The following is an 18,777-nucleotide window of genomic DNA, read 5'->3' as shown; positions in this document are numbered from 1 at the left end:
GTACACATAACCAAAAGTTTATAATATGGAACATAAAATTGTTTTATGCAGTTTTTTGTCAAAGCTTATTATTTCACAACCCTTTATTTAAACTACAACCGCCATCTTAATAACTGGCAAACATTAGGCTAGCTTCTAATAAGAGAAATTATACTTTTAGATTTCATCAGAGCAGTAAAATCACGTGTATGTTTGTCAGCGGGATACGCATACAGTGGTGCAGGACAGATGCTGGGCTGTGAGCGATGGCCGATTAACTTACTCGTTTAAATTGCATTCTTTTGTGAGAACGATGACTCGCATAATATTTGAGCCTTTGCTGTATGAGCAAGCACAGAGAAAACATTCGCGTCTGGAGATAACTGTAGTTACAGTCCCGAGTAAACAAGTAGATGTGATGTTTTCAGCACTCGGATTAAAACTCAACACTGAATGGCTGCAGAGACGGAGTCTCCATTGACTGTGGCGTTGACTAATGAATATGGATGATCTCTGTGCTTCTCTTCAATGGAGCGGGGCGTGGCTCTTTATAAATAATGCCGTAACATGAGAGACGGTACATCTCCCTCTTTTAATACAGTTAACAACGAAGTACAATATTTGTTTTCGATTTCACTTACACCATTTAAAAGCAGACATTCCAAGCATTATGTAGACATTTATCTTTTGTTTCTATGAAAACAATTCGTTAAGTTACAGCTCATTTTTCTGACGTGTTTCTGAAAGGACGTCACTAAGAGAGAGAACAAACGCGCATTATGTTTATTTTCTTAATTTGCGAAAAGCACAACATTCTGTTTTTAATGGGAGTGGACAGAAACAATACTAGACACTTTAACGTTTTAAATGATGTATAAATCATATATGTAAGTCCAAAATCAGCAGAGTTATCTAAGTCTCTTTGCGGAGTGATTGAAAAATAAAGATTTTGCGGCGCCCGCGCCTCTGTCGACCCAGACTGTGAAATTAATGATAAAAGAAAATATTTCCCTCAGTGATTGACAGCATAATGCAATCAATCGTGTTCCCGTTCAACAGTAGCTAAGCATACGATTTAGATATATGTATCTTCTTACCTGAAGATTATGTAAATGGCATATACGCAGTCTTCTGGCAAAAGCTGTGTTTTTAACCATTGTGCCTTGTTCCAGTTCGCTGCCCTTTCGTGTTGTTGGCGGCCGGGAATGGCCACTGAGTTGAATGGCTGTGAAAATTGGTCAGATTAATGTTTTTTTCAAGTTTTTTGCATGAATCTGTTAATCAACCTCAGAACTGATCAAAACTACCAAATGTTTCCAAAAATTTCATGATTTTAACTCTTTAATTGCCAAGCTCATGAGTGATGCCACTGATTTGAGGTGAAAAAAACACAAAATCACTGATTTTCAATATAAAAAGTGAATGTGGACTGGATTTTCTTTTGCCTTTTTTGCGGTCTTGGGCATGTTGAAGATTGGTGGGGGCATTGGCTTTGATGCATTTTTGGTTTTTGTGCAGCATCAGATTAAAAAATTTTCTCCCTCATTTATTGTTTGTGGCCATTTTTTCCCCATTGACTTCCATTGTAGCGGCATTTTTTGATTGCGGAGCCATGACGCCTTGTTGTCATGCGTTCTTGGTTCTTTGTGGTTGTGCCTTTTGCAGGGAGGTAGGATTTGTCATTTTTGCTGTTGATCGCCATGTGGCACCATTGACCCTTTGGTGGCCTGTGCGGGAAGGCAGAGCTTGATTTCTGGCTTGTACATTGAGCTACATGGACTAAAACACCATTGTGTGTGTTTGTGTGTGTGTGTGTGTGTGTGTGTGTGTGTGTGTGTGTGTGTGTGTGTGTGTGTGTGTGTGTGTGTGTGTGTGTGTGTGTGTGTGTAGGGTTAGTGTTAGTATTGAGGAGAGAGCACCTCCCTCGCGCACCAGTTAGTGCTGCACTGGTGAGAGGGATTTAGTCTCCTGTAGCTGTCCCTCTAGACACAAATCCACAGACACGAGCAGGCACCAGCGGCTCAGGACTGAAGAGGGGAACATGCAAGTGGTGGACAGAACAAAAAAAAGAACAGTCAGCACTTGTATCCATTGTGGTACACACACTTGCAGAGAGCACCAAGTAATATGCTGCATGTCCTGCTGAAAAGACTGAACACACACACGTACACATATACACACTAAAAATTAGTTTGATTGTTTAGTTCTCCATCGATCTTCTACTCTTGCTTCATTGTTCAGTTTATTTGAAGTTGTTTTTGCATTTTGGTTCATAATAAATGTTGTTCATAAATCTGATGCAGAGAAGATTTTTTACAGATTTTTTCACACAGACGCACACGCACGCATGCACGCACGCACACACACACACACACACACACACAAACTCTCTCTCTCTCTCTCTCTAATATGCTGTTATAGTCCATATAACTCAATGTACAATCCAGAACTTAAGCTCTGCTTTCCCGCACAGGCCACCAAAGGGCCAACGGCGCCACACGGTGACCAACAGCAAAAACAACAAATTTTACCTCCCTGCAAAAGGTACAATCACAAAGAATCAAGAATGCATGGTAGTGAGGTGTCATGGCTCTGCTTTTAGGGAGTGTTGTTATAGTGGAGGTCAATGGGGAAAAATGGCCATAAACAATAAATGAGGGAGAAAAAAATTTGGTCTGATGCTGCACAAATACTAAAAATGCATCAAAGCCAATGTTTTTACCAATCTTTGACATGCCCAAGACTGTAAAAAAGGTAAAAGAAAATCCAGTCCACATTCACTTTTTATATTGAAAATCTGTCATTTTGTGTGTGTTTTTTTCCCAAATCAGTGACACTACTTATAAACTTGGCAATGAAAGAGTTGAAATCATGGAATTTTTGCAAACATTTGGTAGTTTTGATCGGTACTGAGGTTGATTGGCAGATTTATGCAAAAAAAGTGTGAAGAGAAATTCATCCGATAAATTTTTACAGCAGTTTAATTTAGTGGCCTTTTTTGGCCGCCAACAACACGTAAGGGTAGTAAATTTGCCCACGGTATATTGTTGAGTTTTTGAAAAATTTCAAAGCATTTTCTTAAAATATGTGTAAATATAAGATTTGTCACCAAAAATCATTCCATTTGCTGAAACACAGAGAAAGTTGTGGCCAAATTAAGACAAAAAAAATTGCAAAAATGGCCAAAAATGGCCCCAACAACACATAAGGGTTAAATGTGTCATACATTTCTGAAAGTCATGACTGTTTAAATACACTTGGCATCACATGCATGATTTAAGGTAAAGTGACACTTTTTCGCGTCAATTCACAATCATTTAAATCATGCAGCTGTCATAGAGCCGACGCCAAACGATCACGCGAGCGAGGACGCGATACTGACGCGAGCAAAACTAATACGTTTACAATGTATTACATTGATGAAAAAGGGAATTAAACTTGTCGTGCCATATATCACTGAAATAAAAGAAAGGGATTAAAATATGTCTGAATCATATAATTCCTACCTGTATGTGAAAATGCACGTTCTCCAGAGAGCTCGCGTTGATTCAAGCATTCAGAATATAAAGTCCATTTGCAGTTTTGCGTCCGAAACCGCATACTGTATAGTGAATAAGATGAAGTTTATGATTCTAAAAATATGTATCCAGGAATCTGTCCCGCCATTGTTATTCAAACTTTTCCACGGAGCAATAGCCTGTTAGCTTAGCTTCTAAAGATGGCTGCCGCTATCTTTACATTCTGTCTAAAAAACACGGTTGAACGTAAAGGCTGCCCTCTACTGGTACAGGCTAATGACATTTTTATTTTTACACAGGTTTTAATTGGACATTTTAAAGTGAAAATAACATAATATAGACATGTTACTGCAATGTTTTTTTATCTTGGGCATCTTCACATTGGAGTAAAGAGTTCATATAAAAATTTTGGTTAATAAATGTTACAGACATATTGAGATTTGAACTACTTCCTGTTTTGGCGGCGTTGACGCACATTTAGTTTGGGCTGTGGCGCGCAAACGCTTCCGAAAATCAAAAATCCTTCTAGTAACTTTTGTGAGGCTCGGTCCAAGGATCGTGTACGTGGAATTTCGTGAAGTTTGGACAAAATTTGTGACCTGTGAAACTTTTTTAAGGTTTTGTGTTCTCTCCAATATGGCGGCCGAACGACATGGATCTGTGACTTCATCCTCTCAAGCAACTTACACCGGTACTGCCCGAACATTTTAAAGTTTGAACGGTGTCTCTGCGTCAAACGGTCTGGTCGCTAGAGCTGACACAAAAAATCTACCCGGGAATAATAATAATAACTAGAAAATGCACTTCCGGAGGAACCGCAAAAGTGTGCTTGCTCTGGTGCGGTCACTAACGTGATTTGTGAAATGTAAAATTTTAGAATGTTTTTTATCTTGTGCATCCTCGCATTGGAGTCCCAAGTTCATGTACAAAGTTTGGTTTCAATACGTGAAAGCATTCCTGACACACACACACACACACACACACACACACAAATGTATACAGGCTTGTAACCAGGGGTGCTTCCAGCATTTAAGGACATCCGGGGCTTAGCACAGACCATTTTATGTAAATACAGGGATAGCTAGCTAGCCTAGAACCAACTATAACGGCTGTGCTGCACATGTTCAGGGTTCGACATTAAAGGCGGAGTCCACGATGTTTGAAAAACGCGTTGGAAAAGGAGACGGGCCGACTACCAAAACACACTTATAGCCAATAAAATCAAATCAAATGCCGGTTTGCGTATGTGTGGGGCGGGTCTATCAACAGAAGGTCCAGATTCTATTGGGGTAGGGGCGTGTTTGTTTAGGTGATTTCAAATATCAACATTGGCTTTAAACATCATGGACTCCGCCTTTAAGGCTTGTCCGCTTGTCCGGGACAAGTGGATTTTTTGTAGGACAAGTGTGAGAAAAAATTAGTTGTCCGACTCCTCTATGAAAAATCCCTTGCTCTGCCACTGATTAGCAAAACACAAAAAATACATTATATTATAAAACTTTACCCGGACAAGTGACTTTTGTGCATGGACAAGTGAAACACCAAAACGAAGGACAAGTTCCTCAAAAAGTTAATGTCAAGCCCTCAGTGTTTTCTTATTAAATTTTTTTTAGAATTGTAATTTAAATAATTTTAATTTTTGAGTGAACAATCCCTTTAAAGTGCCCCATTTTCACACACTAGTTTTGTACATAATATACCAAAAATCCTTTAGTACTTAAGATAATCTTAAAAACATGAGACTTAAAGGTGCAGTGTGTAAATTTTAGCGGCATCTAGTGGTGAGGTTCCAAATTGCAACCAAAAGCTCAGTTCACAGCTCACCCCTCGCTTTTGAAATGCATAGAGGAGCTACGGTAGCCACCACAGGACAAACATGTCATGATTTTGTCCATTAAGACTGTAGAAACATGGTGGCACAAAATGCCGACTTCCATGTAAGGGGACCCTCTGTGTATGTAGATAAAAACATCTCATTCTAAAGTAATAAAAACATAACGGCCATATAAGAGCCATATGAAAGGTCTTTATACACCCCTGATAATATAGTTTTGTATATTATTTTGCATTTCTGTCAAGAGATCCTTCTAAAAATTACACACTGCACCTTTAATGTAGGCCAGAGTTCACGTCACAAAAAGCAGCAGATATAAGCTGCATTTTATTGATCATAAGCTCATTTTTAAAATAAGCAATAGGAAAGAGCGACAGCAGCACTGATAGCCTAATATCGTTTCATTTCTTTACTATTTATGAATATGATTGTGTGTTGAGCGTCTACGACAGGGCTATTCAATTAGTTTGTCATGAGGGCCAGAGATATATCAGTGATGATGACGACATATACATTTAAACATACTCATGTTGTATTTTGAAACTGCATAACAACAAAATAAGTGCATTGTACAATATACTTTTTCTACAAACATGTATTTTCAAACTGCATACAACAAAACTTGTGCATTGTAATATGACCAAGTAGGCTTTATCTACATCCAGACATGTTTGTATTTTGTATTTTAAAACTGCATAACAACAGTGCATTGTAAGATACCCGAGTAAGCTTTATTCTACATTTAAAGGTGTAAATAAGAGCCATATCTACTCACTTAAGTACACATAACCAAAAGTTTATAATATGGAACATAAAATTGTTTTATGCAGTTTTTTGTCAAAGCTTATTATTTCACAACCCTTTATTTAAACTACAACCGCCATCTTAATAACTGGCAAACATTAGGCTAGCTTCTAATCAGAGAAATTATACTTTTAGATTTCATCAGGGCAGTAAAATCAGGTGTATGTTTGTCAGCGCGATACGCATACAGTGGTGCAGGTGCTGGGCTGTGAGCGATGGCCGATTAACTTACTCGTTTAAATTGCATTCTTTTGTGAGAACGATGACTCGCATAATATTTGAGCCTTTGCTGTATGAGCAAGCACAGAGAAAACATTCGCGTCTGGAGATAACTGTAGTTACAGTCCCGAGTAAACAAGTAGATGTGATGTTTTCAGCACTCGGATTAAAACTCAACACTGAATGGCTGCAGAGACGGAGTCTCCATTGACTGTGGCGTTGACTAATGAATATGGATGATCTCTGTGCTTCTCTTCAATGGAGCGGGGCGTGGCTCTTTATAAATAATGCCGTAACATGAGAGACGGTACATCTCCCTCTTTTAATACAGTTAACAACGAATTACATTATTTGTTTTCGATTTCACTTACACCATTTAAAAGCAGACATTCCAAGCATTATGTAGACATTTATCTTTTGTTTCTTTGACAACAAATCGTTCAGTTACAGCTCATTTTTCTGACACGTTTCTGAAAGGACGTCACTAAGAGAGAGAACAACGCGCATTATGTTTATTTTCTTAATTTTGCGAAAAGCACAACATTCTGTTTTTAATGGGAGTGGACAGAAAAAACACTAGACACTTTAACGTTTTAAATGATGTATAAATCATATCTGTAAGTCCAAAATCAGCAGAGTTATCTAAGTCTTTTTGCGGAGTGATTGAAAAATAAAGATTTTGCGGCGCCCGCGCCTCTGTCGACCCAGACTGTGAAATTAATGATAAAAGAAAATATTTCCCTCAGTGATTGACAGCATAATGCAATCAATCGTGTTCCCGTTCAACAGTAGCTAAGCATACGATTTAGATATATGTATCTTCTTACCTGAAGATTATGTAAATGGCATATACGCAGTCTTCTGGCAAAAGCTGTGTTTTTAAATGTGTCATACATTTCTGAAAGTCATGACTGTTTAAATACACTTGGCATCACATGCATGATTTAAGGTAAAATGACACTTTTTCGCGTCAATTCACAATCATTTAAACCATGCAGCTGTCATAGAGCCGACGCCAAAAGATCACGCGAGCGAGGACGCGATACTGACGCGCGAGGATTGCGTCTTTACAAACTAATACGTTTACAATGTATTACATTGATGAAAAGGGGAATTAAATTCCCTTATTATCCCAATACACCACACTTGTAATGCCATATATCTCTGTAATAAAAGAAAGGGATTAAAATATGTCTGAATCATATTCCTACCTGTATGTGCAACGGCACGTTCTCCAGAGAGCTTGCGTTGATTCAAGCATTCAGAATATAAAATCCATTTGCAGTTTTGTACACAAAAGTATAATATTAATATTCCATCGGATTTAGTATCAAATAATGCTCAATATATATATCGTTTTTTAATACCGTATTCACACAGTCAGGCTGCGTCCGAAACCGCATACTATATAGTGAATAAGATGAAGTTTTAGGATTTTAAAAATATGTATCCAGGATTCCGCTGTCCATATACGATACGAAGATTGGGTGGCAGCCGAGGTTACTGAGTCCTCCACGGGCTCGCAGCAGAGTCTGAGGCTGTCCCTCTTCTCCGGGGTTCTCTACTTTCTCTTCCTCAGCTCTTCGCTGTATTGTGGCTCTTAAAGGAACAGCCGATTCTCTCACAGCTCTTTTAAATTCCATTTTGCCATTTTAACATTAAAACTACATCCCGCCATTGTTATTCAAACTTTTCCACGGAGCCATAGCCTGTTAGCTTAGCTTCTAAAGATGGCTGCCGCTATCTTTACATTCTGTCTAAAAAACACGTTTGAACGTAAAGGCTGCCCTCTACTGGTAAAGGCTAATGACATTTTTTATTTTTACACAGGTTTTAATTGGACATTTTAAAGTGAAAATAACATAATATAGACATGTTACTGCAATGTTTTTTTATCTTGGGCATCTTCACATTGGAGTAAAGAGTTCATATAAAAATTTTGGTTAATAAATGTTACAGACATATTGAGATTTGAACTACTTCCTGTTTTGGCGGCGTTGACGCACATTTAGTTTGGGCTGTGGCGCGCAAACGCTTCCGAAAATCAAAAATCCTTCTAGTAACTTTTGTGAGGCTCGGTCCAAGGATCGCGTACGTGGAATTTCATGAAGTTTGGACAAAATTTGTGACCTGTGAAACTTTTTTAAGGTTTTGTGTTCTTTCCAATATGGCGGCCGAACGACATGGATCTGTGACTTCATCCTCTCAAGCAACTTACACCGGTACTGCCCGAACATTTTAAAGTTTGAACGGTGTCTCTGCGTCAAACGGTCTGGTCGCTAGAGCTGACACAAAAAATCTACCCGGGAATAATAATAATAAGAATAATAAAACTTAAGAAGAACAATAAGTGTGCTTTTGCAAGCACACTTAATAATAAGAATAATAAAACTTAAGAAGAACAATAAGTGTGCTTTTGCAAGCACACTTAATAAACAGTCATAATTTTGTGAGGTTTATATATAGCTTGAGTGACTAAATGGAATTCAAGCGTAGTTCAGGCAGAACACTGATCGCTAACTACTCCAGCTGACGCTCAGCTGCTTAATCACTCTCACCTGCTTTAATCAACAGTATTTAAGCAGTCAATCAGACGCTCTGTAGCTACTCTGTCGCACAGACAATTTCACCGAGTCTGTCGCACAGACAGAGTCTGTCGCACAGACATTTGCATAGCAGATTGTAGACTGAGCAGTACTCATGCGATTGATATAATTTTATTCCTTACCCTTTCCGGCGTTACCATGGCTTGCTCGGATTCGGAAGATGTTGCAATACTCTTTGTGGAAGTGCCGGAAGACATCCATTCCGTACAGGTATTAAGATAATTTGTGCGTATATCTCCTGTCAAGCCCAAAGAACTTATGTTTCCGTGATCTTTGAACGCGCTTTCAGTGCGTGAGCTTTGAGTTTGTGCACGTATGCGCACTGGAAAAGTTCACTTTAGTATCTTTGTCGCTCAAATAGTCTAAAATCGCTATGTCACTGTAAACAATAACTTTCTTATCAACAGTATAGCAGGATGTTCTATTAACAGCATTTCATGCAATATTTAGCAGTTTTACCATATTTACATTTATGTATTTACAGCAGTAGGTCAGTAACGTTAGACCAATATGTGACTACAAGCAAGGAGTATGTCCGTCATTCGTTCCAATTCATTTCGATATAAAATCGTTCAGGTCACCTTGCAGTGTCAGTGTATATATGTTGTTTTAATTGATTGCCTCAAAATTCGACAGTTATAGTTTTACAGCATTTCGTGTCTTACACTTGATTTAACGTCCCGAAGGCAGTCGCTCTACGCATCTTCAACAAGCATGTAAAGCATAAGAAACCAGTGTTGCCAACTATTTTCAATGGAAAGTAGCTAAAGATTGCTTGGAAGTCGCTAAATGTCGCTAGAGTACGTCATCGCGTCATTTGCATAACAGTGACGTCATCACGTCACATTTGCATTTTTACTACACTGGCTACTACATTATTTCACGTTTCTCTTTCTCTCTGAACTGTCAAAAATGTTATTTTAAGACACATGAATGCTTGGAAATGTTTTCTCGTTTGTTTATCTGCTTATGTTCTCATAAAACGAAATGTGTGTATGTTCATGTTTATATGGCCAAACAGTCCAGTTTCAAACATACACCGATAAATGATGGGAAACGTTGTTTTGTAGGTAAATAGCCCATAACGCGTCAGCTCCGTACAGTTTGTCTGTTCTAATGCGCTGCTGCTCAGCTCCCTCAAGTACATTTATTTTATGTACAGTGATTCATTTTATTCAAAGACCATTTTATATTTATATCTCGCCATTAATGTAAGCCATCGCGGGATCCGCCTGCTCCGGCTTCCCGCATTGCACGATTATGCCGTCTGGACGCGAATAGATAACCACTTCTCCTGCCCTGATTGCAACTGGGAGAGAGACTCTGCTCTGCTGCGCAAGGACTAGACCGCCTGTGAATGCTTTGGGTTGGGGGTGGAGCCCACAGAAGCAGCGGTAGCTGCTCATTGAGAAGAGTGAATGTCACGTTAAAAGTCTCCAACAATGCCAAGATGTAAGAAACATCTTGCACGCGTTATCTTGTGTTGGGGGTCCGTTAATTAATGATTAACTAATGTCAGCCTCAGCTGTCCTTCATTTTATTTCTCTCCTCTGAACCTGCCTGTTCCAAATCTGATGAATATCAGGGAACCGCGTTCCCTTTTGAGGTATGCTACCCAACATGCCAGGAGCCGCGTACTCCGAGACAAGCAGTCTCTAGAAGTTATGCAATCAACTACGTTGTTGTGTTTGGGGGATACATGCAAAGGATGCATCTTAAAGGTGCAGTATGACAACAAAGCCCCTTGATTCCTCAGCCTTTGGCCAAATTCAGATATTTGTTATAATATATAATATATTATAGAATTTGGTATTCTTAAGTGGTCATGACTGAAATATAGCTTGAGTGACTAAATGGAATTCAAGCGTAGTTCAGGCAGAACACTGATCGCTTACTACTCCAGCTGACGCTCAGCTGCTTAATCACTCTCACCTGCTTTAATCAACAGTATTTAAGCAGTCAATCAGACGCTCTGTAGCTACTCTGTCGCACAGACAATTTCACCCACCACCTCCCCTTCACCTCCAATATCTCAGTTTTCACAACCATTGCACCCCTTTTTAATTATTGTATTTGTAGCATACTAAAATGTTGGTTATGCGAGGCTGGGGGATACATGCAAAGGATGCATCTTAAAGGTGCAGTATGACAACCAAGCCCCTTGATTCCTCAGCCTTTGGCCAAATTCAGATATTTGTTATAATATATAATATATTATATAATTTGGTATTCTTAAGTGGTCCTGACTGAACTTTCAGATTGTGTTGTGATTTCTGCTTCATGACATGAATGAGTTTGGTCAGCAGAGATGTCAGGTGTTGTGTTTGAGTTTCTTCTCTTCATCCACTGCTCTCTCTTTCCATCTCTTTTTCTTTCTCTCGTCGTCTTCTTCTTCTTCATCTAATCGTTTCTTTTCATGTAAAGATGTTTCAGATGATTGTGATTTTCCTCCTCTAACTGAACTGTTGACTGTTACAAATCCGTCTTTTCTTGTAAAGTAGTTTGTCATTTTCATGTTTTATCTCTTAGTCTTGTAAAGCAAATCTTTACAAGAGGAAATATGAGACAGATATTAGAGATTTAAGCAGAACTGATTCAAATACACTCGTTTCTGTTAAAAACATTGAACAACGCAGATGTTTCGTTTATCAGCTGTGTGTGTTTAATTCATTGATAACCTGATATTAATGTTTTTAGTATTTGAAGCACAAAAACAAGCAATCGTCTACCCACCCTCTTTAACTATCAGAAACATCTTTGAACATTATATGATGAATCCTCATATGCAGCATCACTTTAAACATGTTTACTTTTATCAGACGTTCAGCTTAATTACATTTTTAAAGAATCATGTAAGATTTACCTCAGTTGTGCTCCCACAACAACAACAGAGCCGTCTGAAGAGTGAAGGACCACTAATGATGACGTAAGAATGACTTCAGGCATTAATAATCAAAACTAAACATCGATTTGACTCATCGCGTCTTAAATTCAAAATATATGTCAATGAATGACTTCGCTTCACAAACACAAAATTTTCCTATATTTTGTTTTAATAAACAGTTATTTAAACACAGTGGTTTTTGATCGGCGCGTGATGTTTGGAGCGCGTTCATGTGTGAGAATTTTTTAAATACAAAAGTATATAAACAACAAAGGCAAATATACATTTACAGTGTATAAGTATTACAGGCTCAACACAGAAAAAAATTGAAAAAATAAATAGCGTTCATGTGTGAGATCAGAGGATTGTTGTGTACTGTTGTTTTAGTCATGACCGCATGGTGGCAGTAGAAGATAAATCAATCTCACACTGTGGTTTACCGGTATGTTACTTATAAATGTTATTAAACCAGTTGCAAAAGTTATAAAAGTAATATCACATATCTGATATGGCTTTCTGTCAGACTGGCTGTGATTAAGACAGAGGCACGAGGCCACAGGCAATTTCAGAGGTCGATGACAGTTTGACCAAATAGTCAAACAGGTAAGATATTGAAATGATGATCAGAGGTGATTGGGGTAAGATTTGTCACCTCTTGCGTTGTGCCAATATTATAGTAAAGTGAGCCCCTGCGTTTTCATCTGGATTTAAGAAATTGAGTTAAAACACAAAGTCTGAGGAAGGTTGTGAGTGTTGTAGGTCAGTGTTGGGTTTAGTGAGAATAATTTTACCTCAAAATAAAAGTGCAGTGAAATCAGACTTTATTTTTACAATGAGAACAAAGAACAGTGAAGAGCTTCATAGACACATTACAGCATTTACTGATGATTTGATTGACAGTTCTGCCATCTATTGGATAAATGAAGTATACCAATATTGAAAGTACTGTATAATGAAAATATTATATTCAGTAGACATTTTAAATTGATTATACATTAAATGTAGAAATGTTGTGTTTTTAGGACAATTGTTATATTAATATATTTAGCAACAGATATTTATTTATACTGATAATATAAGTTATATATAATTTTTATACTATATGCACTCTCTTCTTATTTGTTTGTTTAAAAACAGAATTTAAGCTGAATTAACCACATAATGTTTAGTTTAAATGTGCAATACATTTCATTTAATAAAACTGAATATGAAGTGCATTTATTTTTATGTTTATATTAAAGTGTATGAGTGTGTTTGAAGTGATCATAAAGTTTCCTGTACATCTGCACACAACAGGATTTGATGCTGAATAGATACTGAAGTGTTTCATTTATTTGATGTAAATTTATCTTCACTCTTGCAGGTGTTTGTCTCCTCTGAACATGGAGGGAGGAGCGTCGTTCATCAGCGCTGACGTTCTGCTGATATATATGGAGAAAATCAAAAATATCTCTTCTGATTTGTCTCTCAAGTTGTTTGATGATTTCCTTTCTTATTTCTAATAAGGTAACAGAGAGCGTGATTGGTCCCCCCTCTCTGTCTGTATAGGGGGTTGTAATATTTCAGTATCTTCAGTCTTCAGTGTCTTCAGAGGGAACAGTGGAAATCTTACACTAACTTCTCATTATTCTCTATCAGTCTGTGTGTACAGTAGAGGATTATGGAGATCTGTCTCACACTTTTTTTACTCTCCTCTGTAGTAATGACCAATACTGCCGGTAAGTACACACTTGAGCTCAATAAAAAAATTATACATTAAAATACTTAACAGTTATTAATAATATCAGTGTATTTTATATTTCTTTCAATGTATTTCATATGTATTCAGATTTGAATGTGAGGTTGGTGAATGGTAGCAGTCGTTGTTCTGGTAATGTTGAGGTTCTTTATGATGGTCAATGGGGAACAGTGTGTCAAGATGACTGGGATTTGACAGATGCTGAAGTGGTGTGTAGAGAAGTGGGCTGTGGAGAGGCTGATGATGTGCTATATTGGTCTCACTTTGGAGGAGGATCAGGACCAATCTGGATGGATAATGTGAACTGTAGTGGAACCGAGCCCACACTTATGAACTGTAGTTCAAATGGATGGGGTGTTAGCGACTGTGATCATGATGAAGATGCTGGGGTCATCTGCTCAGGTAAACTTCTCTAAATTTAACAACTGTTATGTAAGGTCTTTTGATACAACTTGTCACAGTTGTCACAGTTTTTACAAATTATTTTCCTGGAGAAAAATATTCTTAAATGAAGAAGAAGCCAAAATATGAAATGCCATGCTTGACATTTAACTGAGTAATGCATTGTTTTATAGACGAAGATAAAAAAATTACAAATTTCACCTAAAAATTGTACCCGAATTACACAGAGTAAAAGTAACCATACAAAGATGGCAGCATCATTATTTGGTTGGTCTATTAGTAAAAGCTGTTGACTTCAGCAACTTATGTTGCATTACATTCCAGTGGTGACGGTTCAGAATTGACAAAAACACTTTTTTGCTTTTTCCAAAGTTGAGTGCCTGTACCTGAAGAGGCATAAAAGGTATTTTTAAAGGTCTAATTTGAAACTAGAAACCTGATTGTGTTTGAAAACTCATAAAAAGCACATGTGTCAGAAGTGGAGAAAATTTACTTCTGATCCTATAAAAGTTTAACCAAGAAACCAACCATTTCACTACGTTTTATGTATATGGATGAAATTCGGTAGGCTCATGTCTATTAATATAGCCGTACCCTAAACCCAACAGAAGATCATCCTTTTTTTTTTTTTTACTGCACTTGTTTGCTATTTCGAGACTGTACAACTACAAATTTAATCACATTTCTGGGATGATTGTACCACCTGGAGCCTTATACAGTAAATGTAGATTATACATAATGTAGATTAATGTAGATTAAAAGATAAATTTGTTAAGAAACAGAATCTAAAAGGATATTAACTTATATTTATTACTGAGATAAAAGCACTGAAATGTTGGTAACAAAAAGTTTTCTCATTTTTTAACAATCACCATTGGCCCTTAAAGCAACAAGGGTTGCTGAAGTCAACAGATTCCGCTAAAGATAATTTTGAAGGCCATTTCAAATTTTTAAGTGACAGATGGCATTTAATATTATTCATCACTTTAGTATTTCTTTTCAACATAAAAAATAATCAACATTTTATCATTTCTTTAAATCACAAAGTTGCCATACTTGTTAATGGAGAGTTGTGTTGATAGATGAGAAGAGTTTTACTGTGTGATCTTATCTTAAAATTATTTTGTGCTGTTCACTTTGTCCATATAATCAGAAACCATAAACTATGGAAGGTTTACAAGACTTGTTAGTGGACCTCATCTGTGCTCTGGTAGAGTCGAGCTGCTTCGTGGGAACATCTGGACGTCAGTGTGCGGTGCTGTGTTTGATGATCAGGATGCAGAGGTTGTGTGTAGAGAGCTGAACTGTGGGGTTCCTGTACAGCTGCTGGGTGCAGATACTTTTGGTAAAGGAGAGGGGCAGGTGTGGACACAAGAGATTCAATGTAGAGGAAATGAATCACTCATTCGATCATGTTCATCATCAACTATAACTCAAGTAACCTGCTCTCATCACAATGATGTGGGACTGAAATGTTCTGGTAAATACCAATGCTGAACCTGTTTATAAAGTAATTTAATATCTGTTTAAGAAATATCATCTTACGGGATGTGTTTTTAGCCATTCTGTATTTTAGTAATGAAATATGTAATGCCAAAACATCTCCCAAATATATATTTCTTTTAAATCTCTATTGTCTACCTATTCTTTGTATTATTTTCAGTAACCTCTCAGATCTTTGTTCAGGTTTCTCTGACCTCAGACTGATGAACGGCTCTGATATCTGCTCTGGTCGAGTTGAGCGTCAGTATTTCAGTAAATGGGGCTCAGTGTGTGATGAGTGCATGAATATGAGAGCTGCCAATGTTCTCTGTAGAGAGCTGAATTGTGGGATTGCTGTGTCTGTTGTGGGAGTGGACTGGTTTGGAGAGGGATCTGGTGAAATCTGGGCTGATGTGTTTGATTGTCAGGGGAATGAAACAAAACTCTCAGAATGTTCAATCTCTTCATGGAGTCGAGCTGAATCCTCTCATAAACAAGATGTTGGAGTCATTTGTTCTAGTGAGTGAACTTCACTCTGTCATTAACATGAAGTTACTGTAGTGTGATCGTAATCAATCTGAAAATGTCAAATCCTTTCTCCAGATTCCTCTCTGTCTCTTCATGATGGTCGAGTGAGGTTGTCTGGAGAGAGAGAGTGTGAGGGTGAGGTGGAAGTTTACATTCATCAGGTTTGGAGGAGAGTTCTGCTGGACTCCTGGAGTCTCACTGAATCCTCTGTGGTCTGCAGACAGCTGGGCTGTGGCTCTGTGCTGAACTTCACTAACTCCTCTTCATCCAGTGATGAACACAGTTATGAGTGTGTGATGGGCTTCCAGTGCTCTGGGACTGAAGATCATCTGAGGAACTGCAGCTCTCCACAAACTCTCAACTGCAGCGCAACACAACAGCTGTCAATCACCTGCCAAAGTGAGGATAATTGACCAAATTCATAATTTTTCAGTAGTGACTGTATATATAAAAGCATTGTTTTCTCTCTGTATATCAGAACTTACAGGTCAGCAATCCATTAGGTTGGTGGGTTCTGGTCGAGATTGTGCAGGAAGGCTGGAGGTTTTTCACAAAGGCTCATGGGGTACAGTGTGTGATGACTTCTGGGATATTAAAGATGCTCATGTGGTGTGCAGACAGCTGCAGTGTGGAGTGGCTCTCAGTAATCAGCCAGTACCAGCCTGGTTTGGTCCTGGTTCTGGACCCATATGGCTGGATGATGTAAACTGTGAGGGGAATGAGACGTCACTGTGGAGCTGCTCTTCACGGGTCTGGGGAGATCATGACTGTAACCATAAAGAGGATGTAGGAGTTGTGTGCTCAGGTAAACAGTTCATTGAATATGAATGGCTGCTGTATGACAATATTTTAAATGATAAATCTGTTTTTTGGACATTTCTATACAGAAATTGTTATTTATGTTTAATTACATATACTTAGAAAGATTAAGAAAGATATACTTTTGTGCAAAATTGATCCAACTTTGTCTTTTCAATCTAGAGTTTAAAGAGTTAAGGTTAACTGAAGGCTGTAAAGGGAATGTGGAGGTTTTCTACAATGGATCTTGGGGTAATGTTTGCTGGAATCAGATGGAAAGTGACACAGCGAGTCTGATCTGTCAAGAGCTGAACTGTGGAAGATCTGGCAGTCTGTCTGATTCAACATCAAGAGTGCCATCAGCTTATAACTTGTTAGATAATGTTAAATGTCGACCACATGACTCAAATATGTGGCAGTGCCGGACTTCACCCTGGGGAAAGAATAACTGTGGTCAAAATGAGGTGACTTATATCATCTGCTCTGGTGAGAAAATAAAAATAACTAAATAAATGAACTGTAATGTTTTATTACCTTAGAATGAGGCGTTTTTATCTACATAAACTGTGGATTCCCTTTCATTTACGTCACTATTTTGCAACGCCATGTTTCTACAGCAGCCCTATATGGACAGACTGTTCTTTAGAGCGTGTTTTGTCACTACATTGTTTCAGATGATGACGTGTTTGTCCTGTGTGTTCAAAGGCGAATGATTTGTTATCATGTTATAATTTTAGAGAAGGTGATCCATGAAGTTCCACGGACTTATCTAACATGTTTTACCTTACCATCTCCTTACCAGCGAAAGTGTTCAAGTATAAATACAATTCTTTAAAAATATGATAAATATCTATTCTGTGTAAATTTCACTTTTAAGTCCAAGTTTAAGTTTGAGTGTGTTGTTGTAAATGTTGTTTGATGTGTGTGATGTAGATCATCTTCCTCTCAGACTGAGTGGAGGGAAGGGTTTGTGTTCGGGGAGACTGGAGGTTTATCATAACTCTGTGTGGGGTTCAGTCTGTGATGATCTGTGGGACATCAGAGATGCTCAGGTGGTCTGCAGGCAGCTGGGTTGTGGAGCAGCATTGAGTGTTGATGGGAATGAAGCGTTTGGTGCTGGTGAAGGTGTTGTGTGGATGAACAGAGTCGAGTGCAGAGGGACTGAGATTCACCTGTGGGACTGTCCTCATGTCCTGAAAAATCACACTGACTGCTCACACAAAGAACAAGTTAGACTCATCTGTGCAGGTGAGAAGAAAACACTGAGAGATCAATTCATTGTAAGTTCAACAGTTTTTATTGTGTGTGTCTGTTTTCCTAGTAACAGATTTGTCTGTGACCACAACTTCTGCCACAACAACATCAGCTTCCCCTTCAGTTTTTCACACAAAGAGAAGAGCAGTGCGGTGGACAACAGTGACTCCTCCACAAACTCCTCCAGCAGCATCTCTCTTCATTCCTCCAGTGGTTGTGATTGTATTGGGAGTTTTGCTCTTACTGCTCTTAGTTTTGCTCTTGCTGCTGTTACTGTCGCTGCTCATAATGATCAAGAACAATCGAGTAATGAAGAGAGGTACAGAGATCCACACTTCATATACAGGTATAGATCTAGGATACTGAAGTGCATCAGACCTCAATCAACATCAATCCTACTACAGTCTTGTTCAGTGTATCATCAGTCAACTGACAGCAGGTTTGTGTGTCACAGATCTATTTAAGAGAAGACACTGGGCTCAGACCGAAGCAGTTTATGAAGAGATTGATCACAGACACACAAATAGAGAAAGTCAATTCACTCAGCGGGGTGAGTCCTCATATTTGAATGTATTCAAGATTTGATGGTTTAGAAATTCAGGTCCACATTCTGTCTCATTAAATGAAATTAATGTATAAATATTAAAGTCAGTGTGATGTTTGTGAGTTGTTTGTGTATTTAGATGAATCTGTAGATTAGAGTCTATCAGACAGCTGATGTTCGTCTATTA

The 18,777-nt window shown here is 38.1% G+C and overlaps 1 protein-coding gene and 1 long non-coding RNA gene across 2 annotated transcripts in view; one reads left to right on the top strand and one right to left on the bottom strand.

Moving 5' to 3' along the window:
• The window catches only part of LOC141364967 (uncharacterized), a 224,146-nt gene that overhangs the window by 125,534 nt on the left and 79,835 nt on the right, over nucleotides 1–18,777 (bottom strand). The window lies entirely within an intron of this gene.
• Nucleotides 1–18,777, top strand: part of LOC129432124 (scavenger receptor cysteine-rich type 1 protein M130-like) — a 30,964-nt gene that overhangs the window by 11,753 nt on the left and 434 nt on the right. Inside the window, exons 12-20 of the mRNA XM_073870106.1 lie at nucleotides 13,673–13,984; nucleotides 15,138–15,464; nucleotides 15,671–15,985; nucleotides 16,070–16,393; nucleotides 16,482–16,840; nucleotides 17,592–17,607; nucleotides 17,726–18,040; nucleotides 18,114–18,392; nucleotides 18,501–18,596. Of these exons, the coding sequence (XP_073726207.1) occupies nucleotides 13,673–13,984; nucleotides 15,138–15,464; nucleotides 15,671–15,985; nucleotides 16,070–16,393; nucleotides 16,482–16,840; nucleotides 17,592–17,607; nucleotides 17,726–18,040; nucleotides 18,114–18,392; nucleotides 18,501–18,596 (2,343 nt within the window). The remainder of the gene's footprint in view (nucleotides 1–13,672; nucleotides 13,985–15,137; nucleotides 15,465–15,670; nucleotides 15,986–16,069; nucleotides 16,394–16,481; nucleotides 16,841–17,591; nucleotides 17,608–17,725; nucleotides 18,041–18,113; nucleotides 18,393–18,500; nucleotides 18,597–18,777) is intronic.

This window comes from Misgurnus anguillicaudatus, chromosome 1 (assembly GCF_027580225.2).
Source record: "Misgurnus anguillicaudatus chromosome 1, ASM2758022v2, whole genome shotgun sequence".
Taxonomy (NCBI): domain Eukaryota; kingdom Metazoa; phylum Chordata; class Actinopteri; order Cypriniformes; family Cobitidae; genus Misgurnus; species Misgurnus anguillicaudatus.
Note: the sequence above shows the minus strand (reverse complement) of the source record. Positions and strands in the feature narration are given on the sequence as shown.